Source organism: Triturus cristatus, chromosome 8, assembly GCF_964204655.1.
Source record: "Triturus cristatus chromosome 8, aTriCri1.1, whole genome shotgun sequence".
NCBI lineage: Eukaryota > Metazoa > Chordata > Amphibia > Caudata > Salamandridae > Triturus > Triturus cristatus.
Genome location: NC_140591.1, coordinates 203,716,958 through 203,738,032, shown reverse-complemented (window position 1 = coordinate 203,738,032; position 21,075 = coordinate 203,716,958). Strand labels below are relative to the sequence as shown.

General features: G+C 44.8%; 1 protein-coding gene across 6 annotated transcripts in view; it reads left to right on the top strand.

The window, feature by feature from the left end:
- The window catches only part of ITSN1 (intersectin 1), a 1,732,490-nt gene that overhangs the window by 392,469 nt on the left and 1,318,946 nt on the right, over positions 1–21,075 (top strand). For all 6 annotated transcript variants that reach the window (XM_085621357.1, XM_085621360.1, XM_085621358.1 and 3 more), the window contains one exon: positions 17,738–17,838. In XM_085621357.1, coding sequence (XP_085477483.1) covers positions 17,738–17,838 — 101 coding nt within the window. The remainder of the gene's footprint in view (positions 1–17,737; positions 17,839–21,075) is intronic.

Below are 21,075 nucleotides of genomic sequence, written 5' to 3'. Positions count from 1 at the left end.
GTCAGTTTAGAGCGTAAACATTAAAAAAAAATACTCGTTACTCGTGTAACAATACATCAAAATAATTTTAAGTTGACAGTGACAATTGAATAATTATGCAGTACCAATTTCATGTTCTTTAGTGCTTACATGCTCGCTTGGAGTGTAAACATGAAAGAAATACAACAGTGCTGCTAGTATAACAGTTCATAAAAAGACTTGCATCTTAACGGTGACAATACAGGTAAATTAAATTTTTCAGTGCCGACAGCTGCACATAAAGATATAAAGATATACATTCATTTAATTTTCTTCCAACATACTGTTACCGGTTATATACATTAATCTTATGACTTCTTTTAATCTGTTCAGGTACTTCCAATCCAGTCCCAGTGGGCAATTACTCTACCGCTATCAAACTTTGATATGAAATTTACACAGTATCTCCTTGTTATACGTGCTGTAGGTATGCTGTAGGTATGCTTTTATTAATTCGTAGGGACTTTCTTACAGTTAAGAGTGTTACACCTACTATTTGATGTGGAAACTGCTACGGGTTGTTATAAGTGTGTCTGCAACTCTTTATCCATGTTCAATCCTGTGACAATTTTACTGTGTACTTTCATGACATATGTGGACTCTAGCTTTCTCAGCTCTTTTTCCTATTGCCCCTTCTACCACTTCTAGGTATGTAGTCGATAACATAGTATCTTAGTTTTCTGTCTATGCTGTTGTGTAACTCTTCGAAATCTCTTGCTGTAGGATAAGTTTTGTCTCTATTCTTTATTGCTCTCACGTGTTGTAGCACTTGATGTATTGTGCTGTCTACGTATTGTAGTTTACATGGAAATTCTAACATGTAGACTGGTATTCTGTTTTACGCGTATACGCTCCTCTGATTTTTAATGGGACTTTTATCAAACCGCGTATTGTAGTAAGATGTATTTACTCCATACAGTCAAACCTTGCACTTAATACACTTTCTAAATCCTTGACTACATACAGTATTTACAAATTAAAGCAGGAAAAGATAACTTATTTCAGCTCATGCTTCTACAATAGATGTATTTGAATCTCTTAATCGGTATTTAAACCATATGGCTACTGGGTATTGAAAAGTAGGATATAGTGTGACACAAGTTTTTACAGTTTCTTTGCCCCCCCCCCACCCCCCTGTTTTTCCATTGTATAAACACAAAGGACACAAGCTTATTGCAGTCGCTGGTATGACATTGCTTATAGTGCCTAGGAACTGGGTATCTTTTGTACTCTTTTGAAGGGCCCTTCTATACTCAAATTAATTTCGATGTGGGAAAGACGTTACCACCACGAACGATTTTCGACATCAACACTCAAGAACATATACTGTATAAGGTGTATTGCAACTGATATTTTTTTTTAAAACAGTATTTATAAGTCTTTCGCAACAGATACTATATTTTGTTTCTTGAATGTCTTACAGCTCAAACATAGCAAATGCTCGGTTTCTTGCCCAGCTGTGTTTGCTCCTTGTTTGCAAAATTGATTCTTTACCAACATCTTTTAAAGACCCAGCTTTCCTCTGTGATTGAGTTAACTCCGATTTTCCTAGTTTGAGTTTCTGCACATTTCACGATGTTCCCGTTTTATTTCAAGATATTATGGACCTGTGCTGATGTACAGTTAAATGTGATAATGAATCTTACAAGATTAGTGTCACCATCTTCCCCCATTTCCCTCTTAATGGGTACTAGTAGTAATTCCCTTTTCACACTTTTAACATCCACTAAAAGATTGCTTCTTCCAGTCACGCCCAAAACAATACACTGGACCTAGTCATCTTAGAATACATTTTCTGCACACCAGATTCTCACTGTGGTTAGCTGATGCTCTCCAAACAGGAATTCCTCTACTTTAAAAATAACCCCATCAATACTCACTGCTCACATATTGTAGGAGAGTAGGTTCTTCACTTATGTTGCCCCCACTTTTTTTCTGATGTTTAAACTGGTTTCTGGCTATAGTCTGGCTGGGTCCCTGCTAATCAGGGCCCCAGCCTCTCTGTTCTCTCTAAACAACTTGGAGTGCATATTAGATGCACTAGTGATTGGATACTGTGGTACCTTATGAGCCCCTAGTATATGGTACCTTAGGTACAAGTGCATAGGTACTTCACAGGCCTACCAGGGGCTGAAGCATGTATTATGCCACCCCTGGGAAGCAGACTAAATTTTACACCACAGGCCTGCTACTGCATCCTGGGTGAGGTAGTGTTAGCACTTCTCACTGAGGTATAGGTTCCCTATATCTCACCTTACACACACATATAAACCTATCAGTCACCCCTAAGGCAGGCCCTATCGATCCTGAGAGCAGGGTGCTTGGTTTCCATGTGAGGGGTTGCCTCTGCCTGAGCAGGGCCCCTCTGCAGCTCTCAGAGTCCATTCTCTGTAGCGGTTTGTGGATGCGGTTAAACCATATACTCTTAAGTGCATTATAACCTAGTGGTAAATGCTAACTTTGGGATGGCTGCATCAAAACGTGTCATGTTTGGTGTCAAGCGCTTTGGAATCATACCTCCACACCAGTAACTGGTGTGGGAGTATGATCCCACCCTTCTAGAGGGATAGACATGTACCCACTGTGGAAACACAGTAGAATCCTGAAGAGGCCAGGCATCACAAAATGGATGCCACCAGCACAGACACTGGGCTGCCCTGCTGCTGCTGACCGAAACTCGCAGTGGAGGAGGCCCAACAATAGGCATCCTGTCACAGGGAGGTGGAACCACCTTCCAGACAGGATTTAGTGTATTGGGGCTAGGTGGATGCACTCCTAGAGTGCTTTGAAGGTCCTGCACTGGGGGAGCTGTAGGCTCCTCTGCATATGCAAGCTCAAACCGGTTCAGGGGCTGCCAGCCCCTGCTATGGCGCGAAACTGGACAAAGGGAAGTGGGGGTAGCCACCCACTCCCATGACCCTCGCATAGGAGTGGTCATAGAGCTAGTTCCTCCCTTCCTTCTAGTATAAGTTAGGGAACCCTTGCCATTGCAAACTAGATATCCCTGGACGACGCTCGGAAGACGAATCTTGGACCTTCGACGTTCCACTACCTTTGGAAGACTGAAGAGGAGTGACTCCCCTGCTTGGCAGGTACCAAAACTTTCCATCAACGGTCGCAAACTTTCCCGCTCCCGCCAGAGTCCGAAGTCCCTGCAGCCCCGGAAGTGGATTTCCTGACTTCTCGACAGCCATTGTGAGTCCCCAGCGAAGCTGAGGCGAGTGGACCGCACGAGTGACGAGGAACAGCAATACCCGGGTACCGTGCACTATTGTGGAGTGCAACCCCTTCACGACGTTCTACGAACTTGTGCTTTGGACCACGTGTGGCCCAAGCCTCTAGCAGGATTTCCCTCGAACATCAGAGGCCTACCTCGTCCCGAGTGACCGTGGGCTCCTGTGAAGTGAATCCTCATGAGGCGTCCTCACAATCCCTTGCCGGTTGGCTTGTAGGTCCCCTGAAGACGTTTCTACAGAACCAAAGGGCTCCCCTGGTTGCTCCAGTTCTGCCCTGACTTACCCTCGCTGGGTGAGTCCCTTAGACCTTGCTGGTCTGCACCGCTGACTTTCTTCACTTTCCACGAGACTTGCTATTGCCAAGGCTTGTTGGCTCCAATCCGGTTGCCGACACCTCAGTAAGCTGCAGACTTTGTGGGACACTCCGAATCCAGCTCCTGGTAGTCGTCGACTCCTCCTGGACCTCGTGGCTGAAGAGTCAAGACACCCGTGATCACCTGAAATCACCCGACTTCTGTGGGCATCCAGCTTCCTGGCCCCGGGTCATTGGCAAGTGACTTTGAACACTGTCTCCACTGCTTTCAGGTCTTCTTTCTTCAGAGTCCAGCCTTGGATTCCACCGGACACTTCTCCTGTCTTCACAAGCAGCAAGTCTTCTTTGGCTCCCATTGAAAACGACGCCGCAACCCGACACCAAAAGACACCTATGCACCCGGCTTCCCTGGGTGAGGTAACTAGAGTACTCCGGTGCTCCTGTGTGTGTTTGCTCTAGAACTACTTACCCTGTAAGTGACTTGCTTGTAGACTCTCCCGAAGTATCCTAAAACTTTAAAATTCCAACCGCGACTTGCTCCATTGAAGTCTTTTAGGATCCACGACTGTGTTCTCACACTGCAGGCGTCTCCCGTGGGTCCTTTACTTACCTGCCTTGGGTGTTTTAGTGAGACCCCAGCACTTCTGAAGACCTTAGGCCTTCTCAAGTCGTTCTTCTTGTACCTCTTTTTTAGTATATGGTCTGGTACGCCCCTAGGGCCCCAGCCATACAAGTGCTTGATTTGGTGTGAAATGTTGATTTGTGCATATGTCCTTGACTTTTAATCTCATGAAGAGATTAGTAGAGTGTGTCTAGTAATAAACACATATATATTTTATATATATACCTGTGTGGCGTCCTTTCATTTAGTGATTCAAGAGATTATAAGGTAAAACAAGCTGCTTTACATTCCTCTGAGACTTAGCCTGAAAGCTGCTCTCCACAGCTACCACTAGGATAGCTTTCTTTAAAAGGTTGTCTTAAACCCATCTACCATTAGAGTCGAATTGTACTGGTGCAAGATGGCCACTTTATCTAGTGACCAGCATATACCAGGCCAACTTTTCACACATATTTAACCCCTTTGCAGGTGTTGGTGCCTAACTTGAAACGGTTAACCACATGCCATAGCAGGTTTTTGCACCAGTCCATGCAGATATGCCTAACTAAATTCAAACAAACAGCCCCTTGCTACTCCGAAAACCTTCCCAGGACAACAGACATGCCATGCAAAGGCAAGAGAAAGAAGCAGAATATTCAGGAATATTTTGAGGTCTTACAAGCACTTAATATGATTCTAAGCCAAATCCTCTATGGGACGCCTCACTGAAGCCAAGACCACATGCTACACCCACACCATCAATGTAGCCTTCAGAAAATGCTGAACTTTCTTCAAGGCCATCTGCCACGGTGTATCCCCACCTCAATTCCCTATAGAGCACTCCACATTCAAATGCAGTGTGATTTGCGGCTACTTCCAGCAGAATATTGACAAAACCAGTAAACACAACCATGACAACTCACCAACTGCCATCCTGGTGATACCACATACAACATGTTAAGACTGTGATAGTTGGTAACCTCTCAAAATTAAAAATTCCCTGCAGACCACGCCATACAAAAATACCCGCCTGTCATCAATAGTGACACACTTGTGACACTACTGAACCTAACCACCCCCTTCATTCACCCAAGGCATCTTTGCTGACACTGTCATTGCCAGGCACGTCTTCCCACCTTTGATGAAGTCCAAGCCAGTCAGATATCCTTGCGACCTACCACTCAATCAGCCACCTCTCTTGTTTGGGTAAAATCGAGATGGCAATCCCTATCCAGCCATGTAAGCGAATCAAGACCAATAAGGATTCAGGTTGCATTCCAGTATAGCGACAGATGAGAAAAGGGGTCCGATCATTTAATCGCCCTGGATTTTTCACGTTTAGATTTATCGGGTAATGGACTTCTATCGTATGTGAGTCTCAAGACCTGAATCTCACTCACTCATTGTAAGCAGTGTTCTAATGGACTGGGAGTGCTAACCTCTAGTGTCTGCCTTTTAAGAATGGGTCTGCTTTTGCGCAGTTGGGGTAAAATACTCTGAGCTGGTTGCATGTGAACACATATGCCCATGTGTGTGCACTTGTGGCGGATGCGCAATATCTGTGCACAGGTAGCTTGTTGCAGAGGAGACCCTTCAGGGATTGGTGGTGAAGTGGTGTAGGTCTTATAAGGTGAGTGGTTATTAGTTATGTGAGTAGGTACATATGTAGTGATCACTGAAACGTGTGTATTAAACACTATGGGCGAAATCTTCACCAAACTACAGATTCTCCGTAGAATCCGCAAAGATTCAGCTGATACACCAATATCATGGTAAATTACGATGCCAACTGGAGAATTTGACATTAATTTCCATATTTCTACGCTCCTTGTTGAAATTCAGTCTGTCAAGAATAATTTATTCGACAACTTAATGCCTTAAAAGTGATCACATTAAACAACAATACATATCAATGACACAGTTTAAAAAAAAAAACAAAGGGCTAAAGTATTCCTGGTATCAGTCCCAATGACCAATCTAAAAAAACAACAATATAAGAACTTTGTAAAATACAATGTGCAAAAAAGCAGAGTCCCTGTATAAGAGTTACTGGACTCATACCAATAAGCTAAAACCTGGTATATTATAAAATACAAACATTATATAGTATTATAAAATGAAGGACACACAAAGCATTCCCAATGACGGGCCAGGAAAACGCGAACGAAAGTGCATAAGTGCATAGCAATATACTAGCAAGGTACTAGGGAATGAACTCGTGAATCCAAGGGCTATGCATATAAACGTACATCAATTTTTAGGCAAGTAAAAAATACAATCCTGAATAAGACCTTGGCTAAGAAGCATCACCCTCCTTCTCTTTCGCGAATTGCCCAGGACCAGCTCAGGAACTTTGCCACCCCATTTATAATAGTGGAGTCGCCGCCATTTTTCAGTAACCTTTTAGCGATCAATGCTGAGTTCGTACCCAAGTTTCTACACAAGGGTTTAAGCCACACACTTCTGGGTAAACGGTAGGCAGGGCAAACTTATAAAAGATGGTCAATATTTTCAACAAGGTCTACGCAAAATGGACACTTGTCTCCCTTACCAGTTGACCAATTGCAGGTGAATTGCCTGAGCGGGAGTGTTTCTACTCGAAATTGATGAAACAACCTGCGGTCTCTAGGTTTCGTGATCGGGTCCCAGTAGCCTTCCATCCGGGGGTCGTCTTTAAAATCCAGAAAAGCTCTTGTCAGTGGGGAACCACCCGTGATGGAGTGCCTCCGGTTTTTGATCAAATTCCAGAAGGCTGCTTTATACAGTAATTTCATTGGGAATACAGCCGACTCGGGAGACACCCATAAGTCCCTCATCCCCATCTCAGTAAGAAGTGATTTAATTTTGGAGAGCCAAGGGATCTTATTGGAACGATCCATACCCCTTATTTCAAGTAGGGCGTTGGCAAAAGGGAGTAATTCTGGGACCGTCCAGAGCCTTCTCCCGTGGCACCTTTCACTTTGCCACTCACTGCACTCACTGGTCCTGACGAAAGCCCCTGATATCCCGATGAGGGCTGAAACATGTAGACCTACAACACATACAACTATTAGAAACTAATTTCTTTCTTAGTTGCACCACATAATTTTATTTTTAGCATATCCTGAGCCGCCAACAATAAACTTCCCACGGCAAGGATTCTCAGAGATATTTTTAAACCTTCACTACATCACACCCTTGCACCACACCAGCTCCGCTGTAGTCAGGCGTTGTAGCACAACCGGGGGGCATTCGGCCACCCGGTTGGGACCCCAATGATGAAGCATGACACCAACTAGGTTGGTGTGTGAGGGGTCTTTTAACTTACCTAGTGGGTTCCCAAGCACTGTCTGACAGTGATCGTACCAACATATTTGGGTTCGTCCAACTTTGATAAAACTGATGTATATACAGGGGATATGGACGCACCCTACGCCTCCCTAGCTCTCTCATTGTTCTCTACAGTTAGTAACTGACCCATCGATCCAAGCTCCCTTACTGCGGACCAAAAAATGTTGCCCTTTTTTGTACTTGCAGCCTGGGATAGGGTTTCCCAGCGTTCATTTAGGAGGGTTCCCTTCCTTTTCCGGATTACTATGTCATATTCCCTCCTTGCCGATTGTACGTCTGTAGCACACCTCGGGTTAAGTGACAGTGCCCTGCGAAGATTTCTATTGGCCCATGTGCACTCACTGTCGCACCATCTGGGATTGTTTACTGCCAATGAGGCGGGTTTCGACAGGAGTGTTTTGATAGCTAGGCACAGTTTTGAAAAATCTTGAACTACCTTAGTATGTGCAGTATCTAGTGACAAGCAGGAATTAATAAGATGCATGTTACCTCTAACTAACGTTTTAAAAAGTTCACCGCTGTTAACGCCCTTCCAAACTAATCTCAGGTTATCAGTTGAAGGTATAAGATTTTTTGCTCCGCATTCGAGGGAAAACACAGGCCGAGGTGCAGAGCTCAGCACTAATTTAATGGGGTTATGATCCCCATAATCCGTTGCAATTACTTCAGCGGCCATTAGTTGATCTTCAAGGCAGGGAGAAATCAAAATAAAATCAATGGTTGACGAGCAACCCCTTCCCCTAAATGTTGGTACTTTTTTATTAGTGGTATTAGGGCTGCTCACCAAATCCATAACATTAGTCAAGTTGTTTGATTTTAGAAACAAGTTTAACTCTGCTCCCCTACGGGACGAGGGCCCAGGATTACTTGTTCCTTTACCGTGCGCCACGCCATTAATTATAGCATTGAAATCTCCTCCCAAAAGAATCCCAGTAGGTCCCTCCATGTTTCGCTGACTATCTAAGTTAGAAATAAAGTCAAAAAGCCCAATAAAGTTCCTGTTGGGAACAGAGTAAAAGTCATTGTTATAAAAATGTACCAAATCTAAACAAACCTTCCTTTTAAAAAAGACAACTTGATAGTTTCTACTATTAGTTGGGAGAACCTTAAAACTGCCGCCAGCAGCCACATTAATCCCAATGAATAGCCCCCCTGATGGTCTTCCCAATTTAGGGCTGGGGGCTACTATACTAAAAGAATGGAACCCTTCGATATGAATATCGTCGGTGGCCCAGGTCTCCTGGAACATGACTACGTCTTGTTCCTTCACTATACGCAACCAATCTTGTTCTCCAAGCCTGGATTGAAGCCCCGCCATGTTCCAACTTAGGATGATCAGGTTGGCTCCCATGTTTACCATAGTTGGAGCCAATTTATCATTAGAAGATGGGAGTACGATATCTGAATGATACTCCACATAGGCCTGTTAATTAGTCGGCAACGGTGGTTCAGTCTTGAGCATCCAAGTTGGAAAGTGCGTGGAACCTATTTGCTGCCAAGGGTGTTACATGAGCATCCCTAAACGATGTAACTGGTGGTTTATAAAAATAACCTAAAGAGAGTGTGCAAATGTCGGTATGTTGTGAAAAAGATTGCTCTTGAGTACTAAGTAAATGACGAACCGTATGTGGTCTACAAAAATTAAGGACAATGCAGTCACGGTTGATGTTCTTATCCGAGTGGCCAACCCACCCTACTCTCCTCGCCATAATGATTTCATTCATTGAAGAGGGGTGGAAACCTTTGTTTACGTAGCCAGGATTCCCTCTGTCCCTCAGCAAGGTTGGGAACACCAGCCAATACTAACACATGGGGACTAGAAGCCGGTGGCAGGCTCAGCACGTCTGTGTTAGGACTTGAGTGTGTATCTCTAAGGTGGTCCACAGCAACATTGTTTGGTCAGCCTCAATAGTTCCCTGCTGAGGCAAATTACAATTCACACTACCTAGTGTCATATTGAAATCATTTGGACCAACTTTTCCGATTACAACTTCTTTATTGGAAAACCGTGAGGGTAGAGGGTGGCAGCCTCTACCTTATCTTCATCGATCTCAAAGCAGCTTTTGACTTAGTCCCTCGGCAAACCTTGTGGGCGGTCCTGGCTGAGATGGGGATGCCTGCCTGCCTTTTGGGGATTATAAAACGGCTCCATAATTACAATTTCGCCCAAGTCAGGTGCGGCAAGTGGGGCAATTTGACCCCAAAGTTCCCTGTTAACCGTGGAGTAAGACAGGGATGCGTCATGGCCCCAACCCTATTTTCTCTTTATACTAATGCATTAGTGTCCCACCTGAGGGGAGTCAAGGACATCGATGCCCCCAAACTTAACAACGAGCAGGTGGTCGCACTAATGTTTGCTGATGATACCCTTCTGGTGTCTAAATCCCCCATGGGGATTCAACGTGCCCTCGATAGTTTCTTTGAATTTTGTTCCCAGAGAGGCCTTGAGGTCAACTCCTCAAAAACAAAATTTATGATATGCAACCCGCCCAAAAATAATGGTCCTAACCCTTCTCTCAATGGTGTTACCCTGGATAGGGTCTCAGTCTTTGAATATCTCGGTGTCACACTTTCGGATAGGATGGAATGGGGTCCCCAGCTAGCAAAAGCTAAATTACGACTCTCGCAGACTTGCGGTGGGATCCTTAAAATATATAGAGCTTCCATCTCAAAACCGATAGCACCCACCATTGAGATATATAAAGTACAAGCACGGGCTGCATCTCTCTATGGGGTTGAACTATGGGGGCACTGTTTAACCGGAGACATTGGCAGATCGGAGAACTCGTTCCTAAGGTCGTTATTGTCCCTACCACCCAGCACTCCCCTTATCCCACTTAGAATGGACCTGGGAGCAAGGTCTATCCAAGACGAAATTGCTTTAAGGCCACTATTGTATTGGCGCAGGCTGTGGGCAACACCAGAGTTAGTGGATTATCAAAACGATTTAAAATTGTTAATGACCCCCCGTGGTATAGATAATATACCGTGGCTTCTTTATATTAAAAGGGAGCTTATTAGATTAGGGTTTCCTGCTCTATGGCATCATCCTGAAATAAACGCCCCTACACTCTCTAGAGCTGAATTGGCAAATGCATTTTGGTTAAATAACAAAAATATGATGCTAACCAATAATAAATTAGGCTCACTGACCATGGACTTCTTTAATATCAAAGAAGATTTCAAAATAGAGCCAGTTTTAGACCTGATGGAGCCTAATGCCTCTAGAAAATTATATATGCAATTCAGGTATGGAACATTGCCCTTGAGAGCCTTCACAGGAAAGTGGTCGATAAATAATCTTCCTGACTGCCCAACCTGTGGAGCTTCTAGTGAAACTGATCTACACGTCCTCTTTTTTTGCCCCACATATAAACCTATCAGAAAACGTTGGCTTCTTCAACTCTGTAGGAATTTGGGGACCACACATTGTAAAGTTGCCTACAGAATCCTGAAGACAGACACAGCATTACCTATAGTCTTTTTGTTATCACGTTTCTGGTATGCTGTGTGGCGAAGGAGAAGTTCCCTTTTATTGTTGAATTCCCCGGTATAATGTATTGTTTTTATAATATTTTAATCTTTTAATCTTTTATCTACTGTTTTAATGAATTAACTGGCAATTAATCTAATCTTTATTATACTTACTTTTTATGAACTGTAATATCCCCTTGCTTCTCTTATAATTGTATGTCTTTGTGGATTGCTTATCTTTTATGGTCTATGACCGAAATAAAGATTATTTTGATTGATTGAAATCATTTGGGTTACATATTTGGGGTGTAGCCAGGCTTCCCCTCTGTATGGCAATGGGATTTGACACAGGTAAGTTGTTTTGATTACAACGGGAAACACTGGGATTGACGACGAATGGTGTAACCTGGTAGGCGAGAGCGACATCCATCAATTGCGTAGCAGGCCCATATTTGTGAGCCACTGATGGTATAGTGTTCCCTCGTCCCGCTTCAACAGGAACTTTGTACAACCTCCCACCGCTTAAGTTGTCCACAATACGGTCCAATTGATTAAATTTCCCCCACAGCAGTTCAAAATTGTTATCAATCACATCCTTGAGGGTAACCAACGTAGTCTCTAGAGCTTCCATTGCGAACCCTGTTTGTGTGGCTCCCCCCGCAACACCTGTGTAGGCCTTATTGCACATGGGTTCAAAAATACTATCTGTCTGGGTTGCTACTGAATTTGTAATGGCAGCCACGACAATGTTTGGGTTCGCAACCGGTTGGCGGCCTTTAACGTTTTTAGAATTGGATTTGGCAGAGGCGGCGTGCTTTTTTTTTTTTAGTAGATTGACCGCTTAATTTAATTTTCCTTTGTGCCTTAGCGGCATTACCCCTAGTATAAATACAGGGTACATCTAAAACAGGCACATTAGGGGAGTCTCCAAATGGTAAAAGTAGGTTAGAGGAGACAGAGACAGGTCTTGCTGGAGATATATTTGGTGTGTTCGGATGAGTTGTGTTGACATTAGCAGAACCACCCAGCGACAAACGAGATTGTAGCGTGGCAGGGTCCAGAGACAACCGTCTTTCAGTCAGATGGATTTCATGAGTTAAAAGTGATTCAGCCCATACAGTAAATGCGTCGAGGGTCCCGGCTACACCTTTTAATTTACTCATTTTGCAACACAAAGTGATATAGTAGCCCAATTACACAATTGTGGACCCACCAAACAACAGCTAATACAATGGGCAGTAAGCGGCTTCACAGTACCTCAACACCGGATATCCGTAGGTGTGGGGACAGGACGACAATGACTGCCTCTGCTGGTGCCAAATAACGTGGCCCAGCCCAGCCTCCTTCGGCCTCGGACGGGCCCGCCCTTGGCAGGGGCTTCAAACGGCGCGCACCCGCGAAGCGGGAGCCGCGATGTGCTTTATGCGCCTCTGGGCACGGAGAGTAGCGGCAACACCTCCTGACGTGAACGTGGCAGCAAGGCAGTGTGGGGTTAGTAGTCCTCCCCTCTCGTGGCGGTTTTGCAGCGGTTCCCGAGAAGCGGGAGCTGCGCTGTGCTTTATCCGCCTCCAGGTGCGGTAGAGTAGCGGCAACGCCTCCTGGCGCTAACGTGGCAGCAAGGCAGTGTGGGGTTAGTAGTCCTCCCCTCTCGTGGCGGTTTTGCAGCGGTTCCCGCGAAGCGGGAGCCGCGCTGTGCTTTATGCGCCTCCGGGCGCGGTAGAGTAGCGGCAACGCCTCCTGGCGCTAACGTGGCAGCAAGGCAGTGTGGGGTTAGTAGTCTTCCCCTCTCGTGGCGGTTTTGCAGCGGTTCCCGAGAAGCGGGAGCCGCGCTGTGCTTTATGCGCCTCCGGGCGCGGCAGAGTAGCGGCAACGCCTCCTGGCGCTAACGTGGCAGCAAGGCAGTGTGGGGTTAGTAGTCCTCCCCTCTTGTGGCGGTTTTGCAGCGGTTACCAGACCATATCAAATATGAGGAAGGCGCAGACTCTTCCATGTAGAGACGGCTGCCCAGGTGGATAATAAATGGCCCCTTTGGATTCAAGGCCTAAGAGCCAAAAACCCCATAAGAGTGGCGATTTCAGGTTTCTGGTCACTTCGAGGTCGTGACGCTTCTCATTGTATTGCACTTTTCATTGGGTGGCGCTTCCTACTCCAGATGGGGCAGAGGGACCATCGATTTTTGGTGTAGTGTTATCACTCTACTTTGTGGGTTTTGGACACCAGTCCGAGCTCGCTGGGATGAATATATGCCCCAGACAGACATGTGGATGACGCCGGGCAGCTCCTAACCAAGTGATGTGGATTAAACTCTGTTCTTTTATAGGATTTGCCGAGATCCAGGATTCAACGATCGGCCGTTCTCAGCCAGGTTGTCATGCGTGATTTTTTTGCAGCCTTGATTGACATGGCTGATTGATGGCAACGTTTACACTTATAGCTTGGCCGAAGCCAGTCCTGGAAAAGATGTTGCAATGTCAGGTTAACATGACATGAAAACTAGGAAATGAAAGGAAGATCGCTTTGTCATGAACTTTTTTGAAATTGCAAAACTATCCAACTTGTGGCACACTATAGGAGTGAAATCTCCTGCTGTTTTAATCCTATCTTGTGTATAATATGTTTATAATGTACGGGTGCCTGTGAGTGCAGTCCCAGAGACTGCTAGGCATCATTCAATCTCTCCTACCGCTGTATAGTGTTCAAAGCACCAACTCTTACAAAACATCCTCTAGATGAATGGTGTCACCCCAACTTCTCCTTCCACCTTTCTTTCCTCCTCAAAGTCTCCGAAGTCAAATTCTAGCATACGTTGTCTTCCAGAACAATTACTTTCTTGTTGCACTATATAAGAACTGGTATGGTTATAGTTGTTAATATTTTTAATTAAATAATTATATTGGTTTTTATGTAATGCCAACAGTAAACGCGGATGGGCTCTTATTTTTCGCTTCCCCAAACTAAAACCGAAAGGCACCTGGGAGATGTTTAATACTCTTTATTTAATACTTGCTCACCCTAAATAACTCTCTTCCTGGTCACCTCTCCCGTTCACGATACTGTAAATCGTATCTTAAAGCATGTCATTATCAGTGCCCCTTCTCTATATTCCTGCCTCAGATGGAGTTTCATCCGCCCACTCCGCTGCTGGCTCTCTTGATATTAATTATAATGGTGCCCGCAACCACCACAGGAGGAAATTAGCCTGTCGACCCCTGTCTTCCCAAATAGCATCCCCAATAGGGGCTCTGGTTGCATCCCTACATGTTTTTCTCTGTGTACCTGATTTGGAATCTGCAGTGCTGTAGCAGAATAACACTGTTCATTAGGTTACCTGAAAGATGTAGACGCGTTCTAGGCTTGATAAGGCTTTTGTGCAAGCCTGCTGTCAAATAACTAATGATTTAGGAGGGCTTTGTTTTCTCACGTTGCATTAGGAGCATTAGCAGTGACAGAAGAATGTGGCATTGTACTCTGCCTCTCTGCTCTCGCCACAGCTCCTACCCCACCGTGCAGAAATTCTATTTACAGATCTATGCAGAAGCACTAGTGCTGCAAAGAGGTTTCAGGCAAACCCAGGCGCCATACAAACCAGATGCGTTTATTGCCACTCGCTTGTTTATAAAGGTGCAGGAGTCTATAGAAGCAATCATTACTTTTCTTATCGACCTCCTCATCTTAAATGTGTCTATTACATGTTTTTCAATTGCAGTTCTTTTAAATGGCTTCGTTATGAAACGTCTTGTCACCTTTTTTTAGTTCGAGCCTAGCGCAGCGCGCATGCGCTGTTCTAGGAAAACTACTTCCTGGAATCGCTCTGGGCTTTTCACACGCTCGCGTGTGCGTTTTTTTTGTTGCTCACACGCTATTGGCCTTTGCCTGCGTCTTTCTAAAAAAGACAGCACGCAATTGGGCAAAGGCGGGTACGTATCCCACCTTTGTATCTACCCATGGCCTACTGCTTGCGAGAGCGAGCATCAGTGTCATCTGTTTCAAATTATCACGCCGGTGTCTCGTGGTCGCGTTAATTGGAAACAGATGGCGGTCGTGCTGGCCCTGGCTTTTTTCCCCCTTTATCTCTGCTTTTCTGTGCTTGTTTATCTGCTTGTCTCTTATACGTGTCACCTGTATCCTCCAACTCCTATCTGTGGTTTAATACCTGCAATGTCGCGTGGGTCAGTGGTTAAGACCTTGCTGCCCCCGGTGCTCACAGTACCTTTGTTGCTGAACAAAAGCTGCAGTTTGGAGAGTCGCGCTGCAGCTCATCTCGTGGACGGAAGCGAGGCACATGGTCATCCGGCGTTCAGCGCGTCTAGGTTGCCACCACAACAAAGAGGGGCCATGAACCAAGGTGGAGCGTCTGCCCGGGGTGCTCCAACATCTGAGGTAGGATTGGTGCACACGACGGTCTGCGTTCACAAAAGCTCTCACTTTCTCGCAGGGGGCAGTGCTGATCCTCAAACGCTTGTGAAGAGGGAAGCACTGACTGGCAGCTTTACGAACGTAGGTGAGCAGGGTGAGTTGGCAAAGTTTGTTGGTGCTCCGCACAGAACTCCTCCGGGTTATTTCTTTGGGGCAAAAAGATTGTTCTTGCCCACTCCTGTCCCTCTCCATTGCTTACTGGCGTCCTCCCTCCTGCCATGCTTGTAGTAGCCCCTCTTTGTTCCTTTATCTAACTCTGTCACGCTGTCTCTCTTTTCTTCTGTCTTGATTTTTGGCCTCTCTCCGTACCACTGTCTGTCACGCGGTTTGCTCTTGTCTGTCTCCCTGTCTTCATTTCCGTACCACCTTGTTTGTCTTGCGTTATGCCCTTTGTATGTCTCTATTCCCCTGACCTCTCTATGTGCCCCTCCGCACCCACTCTAGATACCCGCAGAATTTATGCTTCCCCCCCCCCCCCCTATCACCAGCCCAACCTAAAAGAAGTACAAATCCCACAATCCTCGCCCCTTGAAGCAGCAGTGCACCCTGTAGCAACTTTACACTCTGGAGCAGAAGCTACGCAAAGCACCCCAGCAGTCGAGGAAACTGGAGCACCCTTGCATCTGGTGCACTCCCCACCTTGGAGCTCCCACAACCTCGCATGTAAAGCCATACTTTCAGTGACCAAGAGCTCAGACTGTTTGTAGAATCGTAGATCCAAGCCAATTACACTAACTGCTAGAGCCAGAATTCAGCAGTTACCTCTCATTGATACCCATTTATTAGCTGAATTGTACAAAGTTAAACCAGAAAACCTGGGCACATTGTGTCTTCTTCGCTACCTGGACACGTTGTCTTCCGCACTTAAAATGTGCTATCAAGCAAATTATTTATTTCACTAAGAATATCTTTTTTCTTCATTATCGCATATGAAAGCACTTCCAGATATGGGAGTTCAGACTACCAGTTGTACAAAAATAACACTAAGTACTTCTCAATGCAGTGCTATATTGTACCTATTACTGTCAAAGCTTCCAAATTAAAGATCAGTAGATGTTGTAGCACTCAGGATAATATGCTGCATGGCTAAATACTTATAAGGTCCAAAAGGCGAGACCCATTGGCTATGCCAATGCTTGTTTCTTTCTGAAATAACGAGCATAATATTGCTTAGATCTTTTTGCGTAACAAAATGCGAACCTGCCAAACAGTTGCTGCTTCCTTAATTAAAATCTTCTATTTTTCTGTAGATGTTTAGCTGTGTTTCCTATTGACTTTGGTTTACATTCTAAATATGTACTTCCTGAATTTCTTGGGATTCGGATGTTCTGTTTACGTGGCGGCCTACTTAGCAGTTAGGATTTGCTCTGCTACCCGGCAAACTATGATGTGGGGGTGAAAATATTCCAACCGCAGCATGTAACTGGGTCCACCAAAGACAGCTGGCGTACATGAGTCTGTGGCAACCACAAACCTTTTCTCTTACCCAACAGTACCCCCATTAGCTGACAAAAACAATCACCATATCAACCATGTCCTCCTTCCATAGTTACTGCCAATGTACACACCCCCCTATGCCCATGGCCAACAGATGTGTGTATTTTTGGACATTTCAGATTTCATCTTCTGGTTTTTTTAATAAGCCTCCGTGCTGGAAAAACAGTCTTTCATCCCCATGACACAGCCACCTTTATTTCCTAATGTATAGGTTTGAGAGTAATGTTGCACTTTCTTTTTTTTTTTTTTATAAAGCAGGTAGGTAAGTTTGCACAAACACCTGTAAATGTTACTTTTCTTGCTTCCTCTTTTACAAGTCCCAGGCAAACTGGCAGTGATTGCAGCTTCGATATCTAAGCAAATTCAAGAATCTTTACTTCATTTTCCGCGTGAGCATGGCAAGCCATGGACGTAAGGCAGATTAAAACTTTAGAATTTCACTGTTTAGTCACAATTGCTTTAGAAAGGGAGCAGAGGTGAATTTTTAAAAGTGCGAAAATTGTATGGTTTAAAAATAGTATGCATACAGACTTCAACTCGATTACTAGCCTCTTTTTTAAGGTAGCCGCTTATCTTTTTTAGAAGCACACAACTAAAAAGCAGTGATGCACAGGGGTAATTGATAAGTGTTGTGGAGTTGGTTCAAAGCAATCCGCGTGATTCTTGGTCATCATTAACACTAGTGTAAAATCAATTCGTTTTTATGCCCACTTTGTCTCCTCCAATAACTAAGTATTTGATGTGCTAAATTAACAAATGTATTTATTTAAGAAACTTTGTATGGTATTTAATAATATTCAGTATTCGTAATGCACCTTGCTGTCTAACTATCTATGCATCATTTTCTTCTAGTGCACCTCCATTGGCAGACTGGGCCGTTCCGCAGTCCTCAAGACTGAAATATCGCCAACTGTTCAATAGCCATGACAAAACAATGAGCGGACATCTAACAGGTACTCATCAGATTTTTTAAGGCAGTTTTTGTGAGCTGTGAAGTTAGCATTCACGCAGCATAGACCTAAGAATTACAGTCCTAGCTGGAGTGGTATTCATTTCATTTCTAGGACAATTGTGAAGGTACAAGTTGACCCATTTCTAATTGTTGGTGGCATTAATGCAAACTCATCAAACCATGTGCTTGAAATTCATAGAAATGGCAAAATAAAGGCTGCTTGGAGTATTCCCACCAGCTTTGTTCCCACAGAGGAGTAGGGCAGATAAGCAAAGGATTATGATGCTTGGGAAACTGATGGCGTGGGGTTGTTTGGTTTTAAATGTTCGACTGGATGGGGATTTGCCTTCTACTCCCACAGAGCAATGCCTTGTGTTCCTCCACAACAGATTGGTGGATGAGAGCTTTGCTAAAAGTATCCTTGAGAACCTTCAGTCCTGGACTTTTGAATCCGCAATTATTCCTTATAAACAGTCTGAGTTTAAAGCCTACGGCTTTCCATTGGGCCATAATTCTGCTGCACATTTCATCTTAGAAAGATAAGTAGGGGTAAGAAAATAACCTGTATATGCTGCGTTTCAAGAGAGTTAATAGAGGTACTTTGTGAGAAAATTAGCACCGTTAAAAATCATGCCGGGTCTTTTGAAGTTGATCATGGCACTCTACGAGCTAGTAGAACTTGCTTACGGATGATGACAAAGTACAGTCTCTGAAGTTAGATACCCAGAATGAACTAAAACGTGTCTCTTTATTGACTTCACTCTTTTCCCTATATTTGAATCATCTTCCTAAAAACAATGCAAATTTACCAAGTTTTCTACCTAAGCTAGAGTCCTGTCTCATCTGCACTTTAATGTATGCAGATGATGTAATCCTTTTTGAGCTTACACCTAGGGCCCTCAAATTTGCTTGGATACATTGCAAGTCTATGAACCTGCCCACGATACAAACAAGCATTTGCGATGCAATAGGTCTCGCATTTGCGAGAGTTTAAGCTATGGGCATTGTAAATGACAATGCCTTTTATTTATGTTTTAAAAAAACCAACATGTAAATAAAAGGCATTGCCATTTATAATGCCAATAGCATTGCAATGCAATCGGTCTCGCATTTGGGACCTTATTAGTATTTAGTGATGCAGCATATTATGGCACATTAGTTCAAGGTAGAGCTCCGTGGCTATAAATGTATCGCTGTGTAAGCACTCCTCAAATAATCAGATGCAGCCACCTCTAAAATTCAACACCATGTGGTAATTTGGCATCTAATGTAAAGTAAAATTGTACACCCATGGGGAGAGTAAATCAAGCTGAGTTTAAAATTACATCCCTGTGCATGCAAGCTGGCACACATTTGAATAAGGATGTACAAACATTGGGATATGTTTTCCGTGAGCATACCCTCCACACATGAACAAAAAGTTGACCAAACTAAGTCACCTTTGCAAAATACATTGAATGCCATTAACCAGTGAGATTTGCATTTTTTTTTGTTTGCTACGGCATCATAGCTGAATTTTTCCCTCTCGGAGTATCGAACTGTTCTCACTAAAGATCAGCGACCATTCTCAAACAGGAGTCTTCCAAAGACTCAAAAATGACCAGGAGCAGGAAAGTGGGGATGGATTCTGTAAACCTTTCTTCGCATTACTCCGCTTTTCTCCAGAAGCTCCAGAGTGACTCTTGGCATGTGAGCTCCTTTAATGAACTAAATTACTTTTACCTTTTTAAAACGTAAGCTTTAACTTTGAGGAATTGCACAGAATCTGAAAATGTTAACTCTCTTGGTACCTAGTGCTGGTAATAAAGCCAAAACACCGTCTTCGCCTTTGATGGGTTTTTAGTGGTGTTACATTTCGGGACTGCCGGCCTAATGCTATTTTAAAGAATGAAGGAAGAGACGCCGAGCAAGTGACGTATGTATATACGAGGCAGCATTTCAGTGTGTGCTACCAGTCCTACTATAGGCTTACTTTAGTGTAACTTTCACAATCTGGTGAAATGCTGTTGCACTGAAGAGTCCTGCAAACAGAAAAACATGCAGCCGTTTGCATAGCCAGCCTCTGAGGGCAGTCTCGTATCTTATTAGGTAAAAATATCCACAGAGCACATTAAGATAATTAGCACAATCAGCAAAATCCTATAATTATGAAATGGGTGCAGTAATTTAAATGAGGTGTTCTTTCGGTTTGGGAATTCCTCCTGCCACTGGATGTGGCCGCTGTTGTCCCTCGCTGGGTATAAGATACCCCTGCTTTCTGTTGCCTGCCTCTACTGCAGAGCTTAACAAGGCACCCCTGACAACGGGAGTGAGGGGAGGTGGGGTAAAGTCACCACGGACAACGGGAGGGGTGGGTGGGGTAAAGTCAGCACGGACAACGGGATGGAAGGGGAGGTAAAGGCACCACGGACAACGGGAGGGAGGGGGGGTTGGGTAAAGACACCATGGACAATGGGAGGGGGGGTGGGGTAAAGTCACCACGGACAATGGGAGGGAAGGGGAGGTAAAGGCACCACGGACAATGGGAGGGAAGGGGAGGTAAAGGCACCATGGACAACGGGAGGGAGGGGGCTGGGGTGAAGGCATCACGGATAGCTGGAGGGAGGGGGTGGGGTAAAGGTACCACATACAACGGGAGGGAGGGGGTGGGGTAAAGGCACCACGGACAATGGGAGGGAGCAGTGTGACACTGGAAAGAACACAGCACTGCAGCACTTTTTAACGATTGAGGTGGGTTCATTTTTTTTCTGGAAGCATGAAATGCACATATATGTAGAAGCAGCCCGCACAAAGGCATACCTGTAGAACACGAACAGCATGGTGGATTCTGCATTTCCCGTCAAGGGAAGTAGCGCTTTCTCAAGCACCTAGTAGTGGCGCGCTAAGCCGATAACATGCAGTGAACGGTCGCCCTTACCTGCAGCCCCAGTCTCCTCAGGATGCTGAACTCGTCCATGGCAGCGGGTCCCGCAGCTCCCCTTACTCCTCCCGCGGCAGACCCTCCATGCTGTACAGGAGCCAGACCCCACAGCAGGGCGATTCACATCCAGCAGCCGCCGAACAGTTACATCACAGCTTCTCCCATTGGAGAGGGGGCGTCAGCTGCCCTTGCTGAGTTATAAACTCGAACAGCTTCGGAGATCCCTTATGCCCGCAACACACTGTGCGTAGCAGCAGCAAGCGGGCTGCAGGTGCCTGGAAGCATAGGGAATCCTGCCAAGGCGCAGGGCAGTGAGAG